An 18,616-nucleotide genomic window follows, 5' to 3' on the forward strand; every position below is an offset into this window, starting at 1 on the left:
AACTACAACAAACTATTAAACAGAGGGATAGGATGATGGCGTTTGAAATCAATAACAAAAGACCTGCTACTGAGGAGATACCGATACTGGATCCAAAGAAACAACGGCTCGATGATTCTTTTGATAATGAAGACGGTGATTTTTCTTCTACGATGTATTCCAAATTCATTAAGAATGCCTTAGATGAATTGGAAAAGGTATGTGTTATAAGATAATGGTCACTGAATTAAAGATATCACATCATGGTACTTTTAATTTGCTGAGATATCTGATCAATGTGTAGGTTGAGTAAATTCGTTTTTCTTTTTACTCAACCTAACAGCAAAACCTTCCTGGAAATAAAGTTTTTGTCTTACTAACAAAATCCTTAATCGAACCTCTCTTTTTCTCTAATTTCTGTCTTTTTTTTTCCTTTTATTAATTATTATATTTTCTGTTATTTGAGTTTTATAAACCAAGGCTGATTACACATCGCAAAATATTTAATGGACAACAAGTAAATTGTTCGAAATTGAATTTCAGGATACGATAATAATAGAAATTATAAAATTATAACAATTAAGAAAATCGTTACAAAAGTCAAATGCATGCAGCACACATGCAATAAAAGGAAAAAAAAAACTAAGACTAATGGGAATAATATTGTTTAATCATAAAATATTATTATAAACAGAATGAAACTATGCAAATAAATGCTATTGCAAGCCAAATATCCCTATCATCAAATAATCCCGATAGGATAAGCCCTCGAAATTTCAGTATACTCTTAGATGTTATCTCCAATAATATTAATAAGGTAGATTCATCAAAGGGTACGTCCCTGATACAATGTATCATTAACTTTGAGAAGTGGTGGGAACTCCCCACTCAAACTCTAAGTAAATATATATTCTTCATTAAAGTACTATGCTCAAGCATACCGAAATGGTGGCAAGATGTTTCAATGATCATGATATCTGGTTTCATATTACCAGAAGATAGAACTTCTTTCCACCATGATATTCTAAGATATTTCTTACGCATGATCCCATCATCTATGGGGTTCATTGATTCTTACCTGGTAAAATTCTTTCCAAATAAGAATGATTCCAAGAAGAACCTTGTCAACTACATTACTAACGTTCTACGGCTAACTAATTATTGCCAAGAGCTCAAGTTCCAAGTCTGGTCCTTAGTTATGGAGAGGATAATTTCCATTGATGTTGAGTTACAAAACGAATTAGATGAACTGGATGATGATATAGATGATGACATAGATGATGACATCGACGATAACGATGACAGTGACAGCGATAGTGACAACGAAGATGAGAAAAGTAAGAAGACCGAGGACATAGACATGAATGGTACATTGAAAGAGGATGAGGATGAAGATCTTGCGGGTATTGAAGGCGAGGAAGAATATAATGTCGAAATTACTCAAGGTATTAAAGAACTGTCTACAAAATTAGATGCTATACTGTCATTGGTTAGCGCCGAAATAATCAAAGATATGACTCCAGAAAAAATCGAGTCAGGAGAGGGTATTACAACTTTCAACACCTTGACTACTCTTTTTAAGACTCATATTTTGCCAACATACTATACCAGATCGATTCAATATATTATATTTCATTTGTCTCAACAGCAACTGGAACTTATGGACTCATTCTTGGTCACTCTCATAGACATCTCATTTTCAACAAGCGAAACATCTGAAAAGAGAATTAAATCCTTGCAATACTTGGGTTCTTACATTGCCAGAGCTAAGAAACTTTCAAGAACACAAATCATATTTGTTGCCAGTTATCTTACTTCATGGTTAAATCGTTATGTTATAGAAAGAGAGGAGGAAGTTGATCAACCTGGTGGTATGGACAGGTTCAAACATTTCTATGCTGCATTCCAATCTCTCTGCTATATATTCTGTTTCAGATATAAATTATTTAGGGACGTTGACGGCAACTGGGAGTGCGAGCTAGATAAATTCTTCACAAGAATGGTTATCTCAAAATTTAATCCTTTGAAGTACTGTAATGAAAATGTCATACTAATGTTTGCTCGTATTGCCCAGGAAGAAGATGTCGCATACTGTTTTAGTATCATTGAAAAGAATAACAATGAATTGTTAAGAGGTATTATTGGTAAATCAGATACAACAAGTAGAGGGACAACTCCTCAACCTATAGGTCCCACAACAACATGGTCCTTAGCAACTAGACAGCAATTCATCGATCTACAAAGCTATTTCCCTTATGATCCATTGTTTTTAAAAAATTACAAGAATATGATGAAAGACTATTATATTGAATGGAGTGAAGCTGGAGGTGAGTATGAAAGTGATGGTTCTGAAGAATGATTTTTGTTTTTCTCCTACACTATCAATTAACAACCATACGTTTTTCATTGTTTTTTTTTTTATTGTTATAACCTTCTTTTATTGTTAAAATAGCCTTTTGAACTTCATTTATCCCCACCATACGATTGCACAATCATCAAACAATAACTTATGATACCATTACGCCTATATCAAAAGTATAGCGTTTCTTATTCATATTGATGATTAAATTATTTAATTTTTTTTTTAGTACATATAAATTATTACAACATTATAGAAATCATTTTACACATCCATTCAGTGTACAACTCTCTTAAGATATTGACCCGAATATAGTATAAAGTCTTGAAATTCTTTAATATGCTCTATAATATACTCTATAGTATACTCTATAAATATTTTATCAATATCCCATTATATAATGACGTATTTTGCGGTATATCCATTTGTCTCAGAACAATTCGTGCAACCAAAAATTTTAGAGACGATGATGAGAGAGCTTTTCGGTGGAGGAGGCGTTCTGTGCGAAGAAGCGATGGGGAGGGCGTAAAACAATGGGAATGGCAAATTTTAATCTGAAATGAGACATTTCAATATTTATATTTATACAATGAGTTATAGATCACGGAAACAAGTTAAGCATAGGAAGATTATATTACTCATAGGTCTTTTTAAGAAAGGAATATTTATAGCGATATTACCTACTAATCAGCAAAATAAATAAAAACAAAGTATATTAAATTTCTGGATTACAAAATACTGTATACTATAAAGGAGAAGCAGATAAAAACAAGCAAAAACTTATTAATATCAAATATCAAATATGGTGGCTATACCAATATCTGAAAGTCCAGGTTATTTCGGATTAGGTGATTTTGATTTGCCTAATCCTATGCCAGATCCAGGTGACTCTGATTCAGAAGTAGCTTTTGCCTTTTTTGTTGGTTTATCTATTGTATTTTCTCTTATGATGCTAATACTGGTTGGTGTGGCTACATATCTACTATGTAATGGTAATTTTGAGAATGAGTATGATGAAGAAGTGGCTGCAGGTTCAGCTACAGGCCGTAGAGGTATAATAAACTTTCAACCTTTGTTCGGTAAAAAGGTTGGTAATGGTTTACTTCTTGATTCAAGTTTTACCACCCCTGGAGAATTCGATGATAATGAGGAGTTTAGGGAAAGAGAAGCTGCTGCGTTGAGCAAGATGTCACCGTTTGAGATAGATTTATATCAGAGGGCGAAGGAATTTCAAGCTATGTCGCCCCCCTTAGTTAAAGAATTTGGCACATATCTTGACTCCAAGGACTTACAATTTATTAAAGATCGTGGTGTCCAAAGTTACTTCTTCATACCAAGTATAAACGATAATGTTGATAAGTCTGGAAACTTCCTACCCAGTTTTATTGTTCAAGATAAATTAGAAGTCGAATTTACGAGATGGAACAAAAGCTCATCTGCTCTATTGAACTATCCACTCCCTTACAACAAGAGAGATGCTGTTTATTTCGAAGTTAAGGTATTTAGATTTAAACCTAACTCTAACTCTATATTTAGTATAGGGTTATCTACAGTTCCTTATCCTTATTTTAGAATGCCCGGTATGGACAAATTTTCAATGGCTTACGAATCAACAGGGAAATTAAGAATCAATGATCCTTTTTTACCCAGTACACTACTCCCAAAATTAATTGAAGGTGATGTCGTTGGTTTTGGTTATAGATACAAGACAGGTACAATATTCATTACACACAATGGTAAAAAGGTCATGGATGTTACACAAAATGTTGGTGTCGATTTGTTCATAGCCTTAGGAGCCATGAATGCATCTTACACAAGAACTTATACAAAGGATGGACTTATCGAAGACCCAGATAATGTCGATTTAAGGCAAGCACTCTCGGAAGGAAGAGAAATCAAACTAAGTAAAGATCTGCAGAAGCCTCATAATCCACTGGATAAGAACAAATGGGATATTATAGACTCCGATGAAATTGAACTTCATGTAAATTTAGGACAAGTAGGTTTTGTTTTCATTGAGGCAAATGTAAAAAAATATGGATTTGGAAGTGTATTCGGAGAGATTGGCATTCCACCTGCCTATAATGAAAGTACAATTGAAAATGATACGCTAATTCAAAAGGGAGAGGAAATGCCTCCAAAATATCCTGAAAACATGGAAAACTTCGGTCTTTTTGGTAATCTAAAGATCAAAAGTCATGTAAAGAATAAAATACAAGAATTGGGAAGAAGTGAATCAACCGCAGAACTAGTGCAAAAAAAGCTCAAATCTCCGATAGGAAAAGTTCCGGAAATAGGAATATATGAATTTACAACACCTCTAGAAATTAAAAGAGAACCAAACATGATTCCTTCATCACAACCTCCAAGGTATGAGAATGTTGAAGGTCAATCTTCTAGTACCGAGACAAGAAATGATTCTGCAGTATCAAATAATGATACCTCTAACAATGTTGTAATAGATATAGCTAATAATGATAACATCCTTGCTGAAGACGATTTCAATGGTTCTGCTAGTGAACCTCTAGTATCTTCCAGCAATACCCAAAATGAAACAAAGTCGAAGAAAAACAATAAAAAAAATAATAAGAAGAAGAAAAAGAAGAGGAATGGAAAAAAATAAAGAAATGAATATCATGCTTTAGTGATACCCAAACCAGTCTACAATATATTCATACACCAATGTCTCATTTAATATTTATAATTAGCATTATTGATTTTATAACTTTATGTCCTATATTTTCTAAATAATCAGGATAGTTCAGATAAGTTTGCAGGCATTGCCTTGATTTTGATCTTATAGTATTTTTCGATCTCCTTCATCCTTCCTAAGTCGCTCTTTGTAATAAAATTTATAGCAACACCTTTCCTTCCGAATCTACCACTTCTACCAATTCTGTGGATATAGTTTTCCATGATTTCCGGTAAATCATAGTTTATCACCAAAGAAACTTGTTGAACATCGATACCTCTAGCCCAAACATCAGTAGAAATCAAGACACGAGAGTGTCCAGTTCTAAAATCATTCATTACTTTATCCCTCTCTTCTTGTTTCATATCTCCATGCATCGATATTACAGCAAAGTTGGATTGAGTTAGCTTATGAGCAAGCCAATCAACTTTCTTCTTACTATTACAGAAAATGACGCATTGAGTGATTGTCAGCGAGTCATAAATATCACACAATGTATCAAATTTCCAATCCTCCTTGTCGACATTTACATGATACTGTTTGATACCTTCAAGAGATATCTCATCTCTTTTCACTAAAATTTTCACTGGATCACTCATAAATTTTTTCGTTACTTCTAATATATCTTTACTCATAGTAGCACTCACAACTATAACTTGGCATGTCCGAGGCAATTTCGTGAATATATCGTAGATCTGATGCTTGAAACCCAGGGACTCACTCAGTAACTCGTCTGCTTCATCTAATACCAACATTTGGACATGTCTTGTTTCAAGTAACCTTCTTTTTACCATATCTAAGACTCTACCAGGAGTTCCACTCACAACATGACAGCCATGCTTTTGTATCTTTTTCAAATCATCTTTCATGGTTTTACCACCGGTCATTGCATATGTCCGTACATTCATGTAGTCTCCCAGGTTAGAAACAACTTTACCTATTTGTGTGGCAAGTTCTCTAGTTGGTGATAATATAAGGGCTTGCAAATCCTTTTTCTTTAAGTCAATGGCCTGCAGCATACCAATAGTGAAAGTGGCTGTTTTACCAGTACCAGATTGAGCTTGTGCAATAACATCTTTACCTGAAATAATTTGAGTGATAGCTCTAGACTGAATAGCAGAAGGTGCTTCGAATCCGTATGAATAAATACCACGTAACAAATCATCTTTTAGTCTCATCGACTCAAAAGTTGGAGACACTTGTAATTTCTTAGAGGTCTTGAATTTAAGCTTAACATCGTCTTCTCTATTAAAGGACATCTTGATTCAGTTCTATGTGTTTCTTGTTTCTCAATTAAAATAAGGGTTGTTTTATAGGCTCCTTAATTCTAAAGCGATAGATTGTCATAACTAATTATGACAAGGTAGGATTATTTCGTTAAATTGCAGGACCACTAATCTTCAGCTCATCGCAAACTGTTTGCTCATCGCATCGCATCGGTTGCGAAATAAAAAGCGTCAAAAATTTTCAGGCTGCGTATTTCGTCCTGCGTACTTTTTCTCCGAATGGCAAAAATGGATGCGATGAGCTTATACCATGGTTGGACATAGGAGATGCATTAGAGTACTTGTAGATAAATGTTGATCTAAATCAGTAGTCAACACTTAGTATCCTTAATTCATTATTCAATTCGTCTAAATACGCGAACAAGAGTATACTTATACCACTGTATATATTGGAGAGATAAAAGGATGCTGTTGCTTATTGCTGGTGGACACTATACTGGCGTTCAATCTGTGAGTGAGAGGCTAAGGGATTCATTTGCTGTTTTGTTTCCGAAGTCCAATATCAAGATAATTAATTTGGATCACAATAAGGAATATCTTTGTCCGGCATCTAGGGTTCAAAAAAAGTACAATAACGAGGATTATGATTTCGAAGCTGTATACCAGGAGATAACACATGGGAAGCAAGCCGATAACAGCAGTAGTACAATTGATATCACAATTGTTTGCGGGTGTTATGCCCTTTACGACTCTCAAATAAACAAACTTGCCAGTCTTAAAGTTTTCATTGACAGTGATGGTGACGTGAGATTGATAAGAACCATTAGGAAGGAGAACGTTAATTCACCAGAACAACTGGCCTCAACACTAAATGAGTATCTAGAGAATCTGCGACCAGAAATGGAAGAATACATTGTACCTACTAGAAATAAGGCTGACTTGATCATTCCTTGCTCCAATGAGGAATCCGGTACCGCAATTATTGTCGATGGTATCATGAAATTAGTAGATCAAGGAAACAATGGCCCTGAATCAAAGGAAAGCATCAAAGCTAAAGCAAGACAACAACTATATAACTTCCAAGGTGAAACCATGGACTTACAAAGAGACAGATACTACGATCTATCATAGTATTCTGCTGCTTATTCTTCTCATCTCACTACGCACTATTCTTATTTCGTTTTCGTTTTTCTTTAATTACATATGATATAAACATACTGTTAACATCTAATAGCATTGTCCTTATTTACCAGCGTATTAATACAAAATTACAGATAAACAGGGAATTCAATGATCAAATTACACATATTGATATCACTATATCAGATTTATGTCACATTATATATTCAAATCAACGGGCGAAAGGGCATGGAATACAAAACAGAGTCACTGTGTTATCAGTAAAAGAAGTCACCCTATGACTCCTCTGGATTAAACGATCCCCCCTACCAACTAACTACCCATAGTATTGACATCAAAGTAGATAATATCTTGCTGTGTTCCCTCTTTTCACATATCTGTGTTATTTATATGTTTACTGCGGTTGAAAATTATTGCTAACGTGATTGGATAAAGTTATATGCAAACATCCTTGTACCGAAGAGCAGAATCATATATATACACACATAAATATAAAGATAGATATATATCAGCATAATTATCTCATATATAAAAAACTACTTTTAGATAGTGACTCTTCAACCTAGTCTTAAAGCATTAAAAAACTTTAAAACAGAGGTAAGTGCTCTATTGGAAAAGATATATTGGAACATATTAAAAACAACAAATATGTCGTCTACTGTTTTCAAGAGATTGAATTCTACAAGTGCTCTCAAAAAGACTGCCCTCTATGATCTACATGTTTCATTAGGGGCCACGATGGTGCCCTTTGCTGGCTACTCGATGCCCGTACTGTACAAGGGACAATCTCACATTGAGTCACATCTGTGGACAAGGAACAATGCCGGTCTTTTCGATGTGTCACACATGTTACAAAGCAGGCTGACAGGCCCATACGCCACCAAACTACTTCACAATGTGACTCCTACCGATTTTGTAAACTTGCCTACAGGGACCGGTTCTTTAACGGTTTTATTGAATGAGAGTGGTGGTGTGGTAGATGACACTATTGTTACTAAGGAGTCAGACACACAGTACTACATTGTCACTAACGCCGGGTGCATTGACCGTGACACTGAGTTCATCACCAATGAAGTATCCAAGCTTGGCAAGGACTGTCAATGGGAAGTTATTCCAGATAGAGCGCTATTAGCTCTTCAGGGTCCTAAGGCGCAACAAGTACTCCAGGGGCTAGTTGTCAAGAACGATAACCTAAATGAGCTTTATTTTGGCCAGAGACGTGAATTTACACTGGATGACTCAGTAGGCACGAAGATAGGAGTCGCTAGAGGTGGGTACACTGGAGAAGATGGCTTTGAGATTAGTATCGAGAACCCCAAAGCCACTGAGTTTGCTGAGAAATTGTTAGACAATGGAATTACTAAGCCTATCGGCCTAGCCGCTAGAGACTCACTAAGACTAGAGGCTGGCATGTGTCTCTATGGTCATGAGCTGAACGAGTCCATTACTCCCGTGGAGGCCGGTCTGTCCTGGGTCATCTCAAAGAGCAGACGTGATATAGAGACTGTAGACGATAGATTCAATGGCTACGGAAAGATCATTGATCAACTGAAGAACAAGACCCATGAGTTCATAAGAATTGCGTTCAAGTATAAGGAAAAGGGACCTGCAGCAAGACACGGTGCCAAGATATTCCTAGAAGACGGCGAGACCGAAGTAGGTGAAGTTACCTCCGGTAGTGCAGCACCTTCCTTGAACAATATCAACATTGGTCAAGGCTACATAAACCGTAAATTCAACAAGAAGGGCAAAACAGTCATGGTCCAAGTAAGAAAGAGACTGTACCCTGTAGAACTAGTAAAAATGCCTCTAGTTCCTACCCATTACCATAGATAGTTTTTATAAACAAATGTATAGTATATTCCATACTGTAAGCCGTTCTTACTTTGGAAAAAAAAGAAAGAAAGAGATATAAAGCACGTTTTCCTATTAAATATCAATCAGCACTATTACCCCCCACCTCCTCAGTCTCTATCTCTCAAAGTGAATACTATCAGCACCCTTTTCAAGTATTTTTACTAATCTTTTTACTCCGAGTTTGGGTATAAGATGACAGAAACCCAAGACACGTTTTTTCTCTTTTCGATGTATATGTAGTAAGGTGTGTTTGGTGTTAATGTCTACAATAATATTGTATACGTTACTTGGTTTTATCAATTTGATTAAGCTTCTTAATGATCATACAATATTCAAATTTTTTTTTATTTAAAGGCAAAACTTAAGAAAAACATAAAAAAGCATAAAAATCATAAAAAAATTATAAGAAAAATTTTTTTAAGAAGAGAAACCGAGATTTAGCAGATCTTTGATTAAAGGAAGGGGAAATACAGACCGTTACTGATCTTGCTTGTTTGAAATATTTGTTATTGTATTGGCAACAAAGGATAGAATATTATCAAGTACAGAAGGAGACAAACGAGCATCAATATCAACAAAAAAACAAAAGGACAACAAGGACAATACCTTGGGTTTGAAGTACTAAACAAAGAGAGGAATATATAAGGAGGGAGAGTTGAAAATACTAGTATAATCTCTTTTTTTTTTGGCTCGAATAACAAACACAAATAAAAACCTATATTAAAGGCGGGGGCGGGGAAATCAAAAACTTAACATGCCCGCTAACAAGGATGGGAGATCTCATTCATCACATGCACGGATCAATGATGCCATCAAGTCGTTGAAGGATCTCAATATCTCCAACAAGAAAAAGTTGGCGCCTGTCTTACATGGACGTAAAGCGAGTACGTATCTGAGGATTTTCCAGGATGATGATGATGGAATTATAAACAGTGAACATCGAGAGGAAAGATGGAAAAAATCTATGAAAAGCATCGAGGATAAAATCAATGAGAAACCAAGTATACGGCGAAACCATGACCTGCGGCAGAGACGACCATCAAGGAACTCTGTTGGCCATATTCCAATGGGTAGGAGAAATTCAGCTTATAACCAGCAGAGACAACCTAATAAAGAAGCTCTGCAGAGCATTTACAATCTCTCATCTACGGGAGTACCCTCATCTCCACCAGCGACAAATCCTATATTCAAGAGGACTGTTGATCCCAATAGATCTCCGCGATACCAGTACAGGAAATTATCTCCACATAGAGGCGAAAAGGACCTGGATGGACTACCACCTCACGAAGTTAATAGAGAATGGAATAATTTTGGTGAAAGTTTTAATACTCCAAAAGTAGGCAACTTGCATAATTACAGCTTATTGGACTCTTCTCCAAAACATAAGGCCAATGTTGTGTCTGCACTAACACCACTACACGGGAAGGAGGAATCGGCTGAAGACCTGAGCTTGAAACCAGTTTCATCTGCTACCTATTACCCACACAAATCCAAGGAGAAGAGGGTTAGCAATGGCTCTATAGTTGATAATAATACAAATTTAGTAGATACTACTTGTCGTATTGGTAGGGGTAGTAACAGTCGGTCACTAGATCAGAAACGTCCTGAGTTTACCATTTCTCCTAGCTCAGATATTATAGATGTAGTTACGGAATCACCTAAAGGCGGGGATATTAATAAGGATATTGATCAGAAATTACTCGAAGAAGTTCCTAAAGTCAAGAGAAGTTTTGATGAAAATGCCATTGATGATTCTTCAGAGGTAAGTGAAACAGATGAAGATGAAGAAAATAGGAAAGAGTATCCATTAGCAGTCGAATTGAAACCATTTACTAATAATGTCGGTGGACATACTGCAATCTTCAGATTTTCAAAAAGAGCTGTTTGTAAAGCGTTAGTCAATAGAGAAAATAAATTTTATGAAAATATTGAACTTAATCATCAAGAATTGTTACCCTTTATGCCCAGATACATTGGTGTTTTAAATGTGAGACAACATTTCTACTCTAATGATGATGTGATCAACGAGCTTGCCTCCAAACACAAGAAACAAAATATCGAGGATCTACAAAGTAATTTTTCTAATACAAGAGAAAATTCAAACCTAGAAAACTTAGAAATTGGAACTGCTTTAACACATATCCACTCTTTTCCAATTGAGAAACAACACAGGTCTGTCAGTTGCAAAGATCATTCAACTAATCAACAGCTCCCTGAAGTTGTTCTCAATGATAATAGACATATTATTCCAGATTCCCTGTGGGGTAGATATTCTCATTCTCCAAGTTCTTTACCAGGAAATTCACCAAATTCATATTTATCATCAAGGTCCTATGATGAGCAAAGAATGGTGCATCCGGGTATCAGTGTCGATAATATGGAAGAATACAGAAATCATAATGGCGATTCGGGGTTCACAATGGTCAATACTGAGTTAAAGGATGCTGTATTAGAAGAAGTATTTGCACCAATATACAGTCGTAGGCATCATAAACAGAGAAGTCATAATAATATCCACATCAATACTGAAGAAAATCCTATTCCTAATTCTGTAAAGAGATCAATGATATATGATAGCATTAGAAGAGACTCTGATACCGTCGTAAACACCTCGACACCAGCAAGGAATGATTCTCCATTATTGAATCAGAACGTGAAGGATAGTATAGGTAATGCTTTAGATACTTCCCACTCCGTTATGGATCTGAAACAATTCAAGAAAACTGAAGAGATTAAGGAAGAAATAAGGAATAAAGCTAATGATAATGCACCTAAGTTTTTAAGTTCATCAAAAATGGCAATTTCTACCTCTATTTCATCAGTTGAAACTTCTAGAAGCAAACAAGAATGTGAAGACGACAATGGGGTATTTATGATGGATGATGAGAATGCTGGTTTTGAACACACTAAGTCTAAGAACAATGAAATGAGATCATTTTCTCGAGAATCGAATCCAATTGATGAGCAGGAGCATACTATCGTCTCCAAATTTATACTATTGGAAGACCTTACGAGGAACTTAAAAAAACCATGTGCATTGGATTTAAAAATGGGTACAAGGCAATACGGTGTAGATGCGAAAGAGTCGAAACAAAGATCACAAAGAGCAAAGTGTCATAAAACAACTTCAAGAAGACTAGGTGTTAGAATTTGTGGTTTGAAAGTCTGGGATCAAGATTACTATATCAAGAGAGATAAATATTTTGGCAGGAGAGTAAGAACTGGTTGGCAGTTTGCTAGAGTGATTGCAAGGTTTTTATATGATGGTAAACATAAAGGAAGTATCATTAAACAAATTCCTTATCTAATCCACCAGTTAGAAACCTTAAATAGTCATATTCATAAGCTGCAAGGTTATAGATTATATGGTGCATCCCTTCTTCTTATGTATGATGGATCTGCGAAATCGAACGGGAAAGATCTAGATCCAGATAATGACTATTTGATGAACCATGTTGGCAAAGCAAAGGTTAACTTAATTGATTTTGCTAGATGCGTGACTAAAGAGGATGTTAAGACCGGCTTATCAACTTTTAAAATACCACCAAAAACTCCCGATATAGAAGATAAAGGGTTTTTGAGGGGCGTCAAAAGTCTAAAATTCTATCTGTATCTAATTTGGAATTACTTGACTAACGATAAAAAATTACCTGATACCGAATCTGAATTACGCGACTGGATGAGTGCTAATAAAGAGACTGTACTTGACAAGTGGGACTGGATTGATTCATTCGACATGGAAGACGAAAATGAATTCAATAATTCAGATAGTGAATTACGGAAAAAGTGGAGAAAGTATGAGCTTATTTTTGATGCGGAACCTAGGTATAATAACTTTGATCCAGATATTAGTGATTAAAGTATACATTAGTAGGTCGATTTGCATAAACAACTAAAAAAAAATTTTTTTTCATTTATTTTGCTGGGCATTTAACATTTTTAATTATTGATTTTTCCTTTTTCATCATCTATTAATTTATCAGATATATTTATATTCATATCTATTCTTAATAATGCATTAATCACATCTATTAATTTTTACTGTAGAATTCAAATGATGTTGAATTCATTCAAAATGCCCTTGACGTTATATATATCTTTTCCTCACCTTACATATTTACATATAATCCCTAACAAATTTTATCACATATTACGTATCGTAACATTCGGGAATGCAACCGACTCTCAGTAAACATGAATAATTTTACTATGTTTGGGGCATCTGATTTGGGTTCCTATAATTTTTATTCATTTTTTGATTGAAAGCTAGGCTAGGAAGATAAAGCCTAGCTTATATTAACACTCAGCAATTCTAACCTGTTGGTATAATAGTACACCATTACATGCAGAAACGCGAAAATATACAATGAATAAAGTTGAAATCAGTGATGCTGATAAGGTATTTATTGAACAAAGGGATGTACTACTACAAGAAGTAAATGAACTAGTCGCTTCTATATTGAACGGTCTGAACGATCTGAATATATCATTGGAAAGCAGTATATCTGTAGGCAAAGAGTTCGAGAAAGTCAGCACCCTATGGAAGACGTTTTATGATGGAATGGAGACCCTAGATGACGAGAACAACGAAGAAACAGAAAAGTAAATAAGTATGGAAAAAAAATAGTATATTGAGATATAACAGCTAAAGCAAAGATACATATTGTGGTAGGTGGGTCTTTCAGCGAGAAACATTTAAATAAACATTTATGTTAATCGTTTTATTATTATGAAAACGTCTTTTTTGATTTATACCTCTTTGATAAGCCGGCCTTTAATTTAACCTTATTTGAGTCGACGTTATAAATTGTTTTATTTGTTCTGAAGATCAGATCTTTCAAATTTTGCGAGTTCCCTTTCATTATTGAATTTTGTTCAGTATTAGAGGCCGGAAGAGTCTGGCTTGGCAGTAGTGGAACCCATCTCCTCTCCTTCTGTTGACACCGATATTTAGACACCCATCCTAAATAAATCTGGCTCTTGATATTCTCCAATTTCAATTTCTTTTGCCGGTTAGTTACCCATTGCAAAAAAGCGTCAGAGAGATCCAGTGAAATATCTCCATGTGTGACACTCCTCCTAGCTGTCTTGTGTCTGAAACACCACACCTTCCCAGAAACAGGTGTATTGGTAACCACCGTATAACTTCTCCCAACCATTATCAAATTAATTATCTTTTTAACCTAAAAAGAAACTATATAAATTAATATATATATATTATGGGCCTTTTGTAGTATTATTATTATGGTATGTATCGATAATGACATAACACAAAAAAAAACAACCAGCGGCTAATATGTATTGTAAAATATTAATGTGTAATGGCCCATCACTTCCTCAAATTAAAATCGTAATAAACGGGTCACATGCAACATCACAGCTGACTAAATCACATGACTTCACATTTAATGTTCCAATAATAATAAAACAAAATATTGTGTTTCTGTTCCGGGAACATTTTTGCTGACCCCAAGCAACGTAAGATATAGAACTTCTCATTTTACTCTGAATGTTTTGTATGGTTGTATTTTTATTCCTATTGTACGTGAAATTTATCCTGTTGTACGGCTAATAACTTGCCTGCTTGCCTGTGGGGGGGTTTGGATATTTCCCTTTTCGGGTAATATTTAATATAAGGTGGGATGATTATGTAATTAGTAATTATTCTGTTAGCTGCATGGAATAGCCCAATAAAAGGAAGAAAAAAAGCAATTTAAGTTATTTTGTTGTTTTTTTGAAATATTGAGCATTGATCAAATTATACATATTGTGCAACTAGATATTGAATATTTGAATAGGAGGCATATATATTACATTGATAATCAGAAACTGTTTTGAATATACTACCCTTTCTTTTTTATATATAAGGGTCTTAGTACAAGACTAAATAAAAAAATTCAAATAATAGAACATAAAACATTGGTAAAACATTGAATATACCAAACCAAAAAACAAAAAACAAAGAACAAAAAAAGAATAAGATTAATGCTTTCTTCACCCTGGCAGAAAATTCAGGGAAATAAATATTTGAGGAAAGATGGACTGGCACATTTTGTGTGCTGTTACATATTGTGTACCATTTTGGGAAACTATGCAAGACAGGGTATTGAATCTCTAACCACTTACACCCCGTCTTATATCACTCCTACTACGGTACTGTGGGCTAATTGTGGTGCCTGTGTCATTATGGGTATTCTTCAGGATTTGAAGGAGCCCGTGTTCAATGCTGGTGGGTACCAGACATTGTTTCTGAGTTTGACTACTGGGTTTTGTGGTTCTTTCTCGTCATTTTCCACTATGATGCTCGAGATATTCACTTACTCTACTAGTTTAACTTCGGGTGATATCAAACTGAAACTCCATTTGCCCAATAGAGCCTATGGTATGATGGAGTTTTTGTCTGTGTTGATTACCCACTTGGGTATCTCTATGACTAGTTTGTTGTTCGGAAGACAACTTGCGAGGGACGTCATGGTTCCTTATATTGTGATGGAGACAACGGATGTCTCCAATGCGTCGAGTTCAAATATTGATACGGAGAACTCGGACGAAGACAACAGTGCCGAAAAGAACGGATCTTTTGAAGAGCCTGTTAAGTTTATTCGTCCTTGGTGTGAAAAGGTATTGTTTGTAATGGATATCTCTCTGACTGTTATGAGTATCCCCATCATGGCAATGATCATAGTCCTTGCTGGTTACTACGAAAATTACTCTAGAGCAAGATGGACTTTGCCCTGTCTCTTCGGTATTCCAGGTTCATTCCTGAGATATTATCTGGCCCTATGGTTCAATAATAAGAAATATATCAATAATTATCCATTGGGAACTTATATTGCCAACTGTTTTGCTTCTTTGATGCTCGCAGTTTTCATTTTAATTCAAAGGGGACAGAAGAACTCATTCACCCATCTGAGAATAATTGAGAACGTTAACACTTGCCATGTCGTCGGGGCTTTGGCTAATGGGTTCTGTGGTAGTTTAAGTACTATCTCGACCTTTATCAATGAAGTTTACGGAAAAAACATCATTTTCACTTTGAAATACTATTTCAGTACTATTTTTACGGCGTACTGTTTATATGTCATTATATTAGGTTCATATGCGTGGAGTAAAGGATTAACGGAACCGGTCTGTTAAACCTATTATACATCCTATTTTGACCTTTTTTTTTAATTAATATTTTTATGAAAACTTTGATATATCTATCTATATAGAGATATTTTTTGTATTTTCATCTTGGTTATGATCGTTATGATCGTGCTTGGGTTAAGTTTATCCATTCCTCAGAGTGTGGAAATTTTAAGAATATATATCTATAATTACTTCTTCACGAGTATTTGCAGATTTTTAATGATGGGAAGATAATATATTATAACCCTATTAACTAATCCACATGATTGCTAAAATTTGAATATTATTACTTTAATTATAAATGGTATTCATATTTGTTGTCGCCTAACATACCAAAACAAAATTAAGACGTCAATTATGAAATATGTGTGAATTTAGAAGCACATAATATTACATTATTCTGTATTACTTCATTGACACCATTTATAGAATAGAGTATTTGCAAAATCTTAGTTTCAATAACCTTTTTTTTATCTTCAGTAATATCAGTTTTAAGGATATATCGTTCTTCGCACATATTGAGGTAACACAATAACAAAAACTGCAATGATATGGAATTACTTTGATCTTCAGATTCTAAAGTACCAAGTAATTGAGTTAGTGTATCTCTAAGATAGTCAATAATTTCTGGTTTATAATTGATTGGGAAGCAAAGTAATGTATTGAGACATAGTGCAATGCTTAATATACATTTCTCGTCCTTAATGCTATGGGTTTTTATAGTTTGAAGGGAATTATGCAACAATTGGTGAAATAGATTCTCCACTTCTTTTGAGTGTTTGAATATTCTTGGTAAGTTGTTAGTTAATAATATAAGCGCTTTGAAGAACTCTTCCTCTATCAATTTATGCTGCTTTTGAAGTTTCTTATTAAACACCTGTGTTATGAGAAGTATTATGTTTAGTGTATCATTTTGTGATAATGTTTCAATTGACTTAGGATAGTCAATTATTAGTTCCAGGCCTACTTGAAATATAGACTTTGAATTGGACTGAGATAGCTTCAAATATTCTCTATAGTGTTTATATGAGTGATAGTCGTAGTTTGCAATATCTTTATCTCCCTGAGATAATAGACAGGTATATATGCTGCTTACCATAGTATTTAACGAATCGTTAACATGTCTTTTATTCGGTAGAAGTAACAATATATCTGAGAGAAGTAAGCTTACAAAGGGATTAGAAATCTGAAGGAAACGATTCCGAAAAATAATATTCGAGAATTCTTTGAAGTTTGACTTTGTAATGTATTCCAGAAGTTCGAGGTCATTATTTATGTTGATAATGAATTCTAGTAAGGCCGCTATACTATCTTCATGGGATTTGGTATTGTTAAACTCTTGAAATAATTCAGTTACCTCGTCTTCGTATTGTAATTTCGACCCCATACTAGTCAATGCACGGTAGTGCTGAGTTGTAGAGGACTCAAGAGCATCATTAGCATTATTAGACTCAACCGGTTCCTTTTCATTCTTTTGTTCTCCGTTATCTGCAGTATTGTCTACCAAATAGGTTCTTTTAATACCATAGGCCTTTTCAATACTTTCATGGTGTGTCATTGGCTCTTTTTTGTCATCATCTGTTTCAGCTACTTTGTTCAAAATAATTGATCTAGCCTCGCAATCCTGTTTCTGAATCTGGTCTAAGTAGTCTGAAATATCCCTTATTGATGTCTCGTGATCGGTAGACCTATTGAATTCTTCTTCATCAGATTCTACATTACTTTCAGAAGTTATTGATATTTGTTTCCTATAGGTTTTCCGTTTCTTCAATTTAGAAGTGCCAACCAGAACGGTATCGCTAAACAATTCATCGAATCCATCAGATCTAGGCGCATTTTTTAAATCGTCAACCGATCTATCGTCCTTATTATCTATATCTTCCTTACTTACAAGATTTTCCTCAGTTTGGTCACTAGGACTAGTTTCTTTACTGTATTCAAGTCCACTGTCATTGCTTATGATCTCAGTTTCTTCATCACTGAAATCGATAATCTCTGCCGGACGTTTGATGGGCTTGGAACGCCGTCCGTAAACCTTCATACTAGTTGAGATTTTATATTGTACGATTTGCTAGATCATTTAAATCAGTTTGTAACTATGACTTTATTAACGTTTTTACATTCACGTAATTTTTTTTTCACTAATAGCATGTTGAGCGAAGTTAACGTGTTAATGTGAAATGCTAGAATTTTTTGAACCTATATGACATATAACTGAATGAGAATTATTTA

The 18,616-nt window shown here is 34.7% G+C and overlaps 10 protein-coding genes across 10 annotated transcripts; 7 read left to right on the forward strand and 3 right to left on the reverse strand.

Annotated features, from left to right (window-relative positions):
- Positions 1-32: 32 nt before the first annotated feature.
- Positions 33-2,338, forward strand: RRN3 (rDNA-binding RNA polymerase I transcriptional factor; the record flags this gene model as incomplete). The annotated part of the gene is made up of 2 exons (XM_071052150.1): positions 33-197; positions 674-2,338. 2 exons carry the CDS (start codon positions 33-35, stop codon positions 2,336-2,338), a joined length of 1,830 nt encoding a protein of 609 aa, XP_070906771.1.
- Positions 2,339-3,140: 802 nt separating this feature from the next.
- On the forward strand, positions 3,141-4,961 carry SSH4 (Ssh4p; the record flags this gene model as incomplete). Its single annotated transcript, XM_071052151.1, has 1 exon — positions 3,141-4,961. The coding sequence occupies one exon, from the start codon at positions 3,141-3,143 to the stop codon at positions 4,959-4,961; it is 1,821 nt and encodes a 606-aa protein (XP_070906772.1).
- Positions 4,962-5,089: 128 nt separating this feature from the next.
- FAL1 (ATP-dependent RNA helicase FAL1) lies at positions 5,090-6,289 on the reverse strand (the record flags this gene model as incomplete). Its single annotated transcript, XM_071052152.1, has 1 exon — positions 5,090-6,289. One exon carries the CDS (start codon positions 6,287-6,289, stop codon positions 5,090-5,092), a length of 1,200 nt encoding a protein of 399 aa, XP_070906773.1.
- Positions 6,290-6,721: 432 nt separating this feature from the next.
- Positions 6,722-7,387, forward strand: DAS2 (putative uridine kinase DAS2; the record flags this gene model as incomplete). The annotated part of the gene is made up of 1 exon (XM_071052153.1): positions 6,722-7,387. The coding sequence occupies one exon, from the start codon at positions 6,722-6,724 to the stop codon at positions 7,385-7,387; it is 666 nt and encodes a 221-aa protein (XP_070906774.1).
- A 657-nt stretch (positions 7,388-8,044) lies between these two features.
- Positions 8,045-9,232, forward strand: GCV1 (glycine decarboxylase subunit T; the record flags this gene model as incomplete). Its single annotated transcript, XM_071052154.1, has 1 exon — positions 8,045-9,232. One exon carries the CDS (start codon positions 8,045-8,047, stop codon positions 9,230-9,232), a length of 1,188 nt encoding a protein of 395 aa, XP_070906775.1.
- A 775-nt stretch (positions 9,233-10,007) lies between these two features.
- KCS1 (inositol polyphosphate kinase KCS1) lies at positions 10,008-13,112 on the forward strand (the record flags this gene model as incomplete). The annotated part of the gene is made up of 1 exon (XM_071052155.1): positions 10,008-13,112. The coding sequence occupies one exon, from the start codon at positions 10,008-10,010 to the stop codon at positions 13,110-13,112; it is 3,105 nt and encodes a 1,034-aa protein (XP_070906776.1).
- Positions 13,113-13,619: 507 nt separating this feature from the next.
- DAD1 (Dad1p) lies at positions 13,620-13,859 on the forward strand (the record flags this gene model as incomplete). Its single annotated transcript, XM_071052156.1, has 1 exon — positions 13,620-13,859. The coding sequence occupies one exon, from the start codon at positions 13,620-13,622 to the stop codon at positions 13,857-13,859; it is 240 nt and encodes a 79-aa protein (XP_070906777.1).
- Positions 13,860-13,980: 121 nt separating this feature from the next.
- Positions 13,981-14,412, reverse strand: HED1 (Hed1p; the record flags this gene model as incomplete). Its single annotated transcript, XM_071052157.1, has 1 exon — positions 13,981-14,412. One exon carries the CDS (start codon positions 14,410-14,412, stop codon positions 13,981-13,983), a length of 432 nt encoding a protein of 143 aa, XP_070906778.1.
- An 826-nt stretch (positions 14,413-15,238) lies between these two features.
- Positions 15,239-16,390, forward strand: RNJ42_01993 (FluC/FEX family fluoride channel; the record flags this gene model as incomplete). Its single annotated transcript, XM_071052158.1, has 1 exon — positions 15,239-16,390. The coding sequence occupies one exon, from the start codon at positions 15,239-15,241 to the stop codon at positions 16,388-16,390; it is 1,152 nt and encodes a 383-aa protein (XP_070906779.1).
- Positions 16,391-16,739: 349 nt separating this feature from the next.
- RAD61 (Rad61p) lies at positions 16,740-18,425 on the reverse strand (the record flags this gene model as incomplete). The annotated part of the gene is made up of 1 exon (XM_071052159.1): positions 16,740-18,425. The coding sequence occupies one exon, from the start codon at positions 18,423-18,425 to the stop codon at positions 16,740-16,742; it is 1,686 nt and encodes a 561-aa protein (XP_070906780.1).
- Positions 18,426-18,616: the final 191 nt, after the last annotated feature.

This window comes from Nakaseomyces bracarensis, assembly GCF_045282275.1.
Source record: "Nakaseomyces bracarensis strain CBM3 chromosome Unknown Scaff8_0, whole genome shotgun sequence".
Taxonomy (NCBI): domain Eukaryota; kingdom Fungi; phylum Ascomycota; class Saccharomycetes; order Saccharomycetales; family Saccharomycetaceae; genus Nakaseomyces; species Nakaseomyces bracarensis.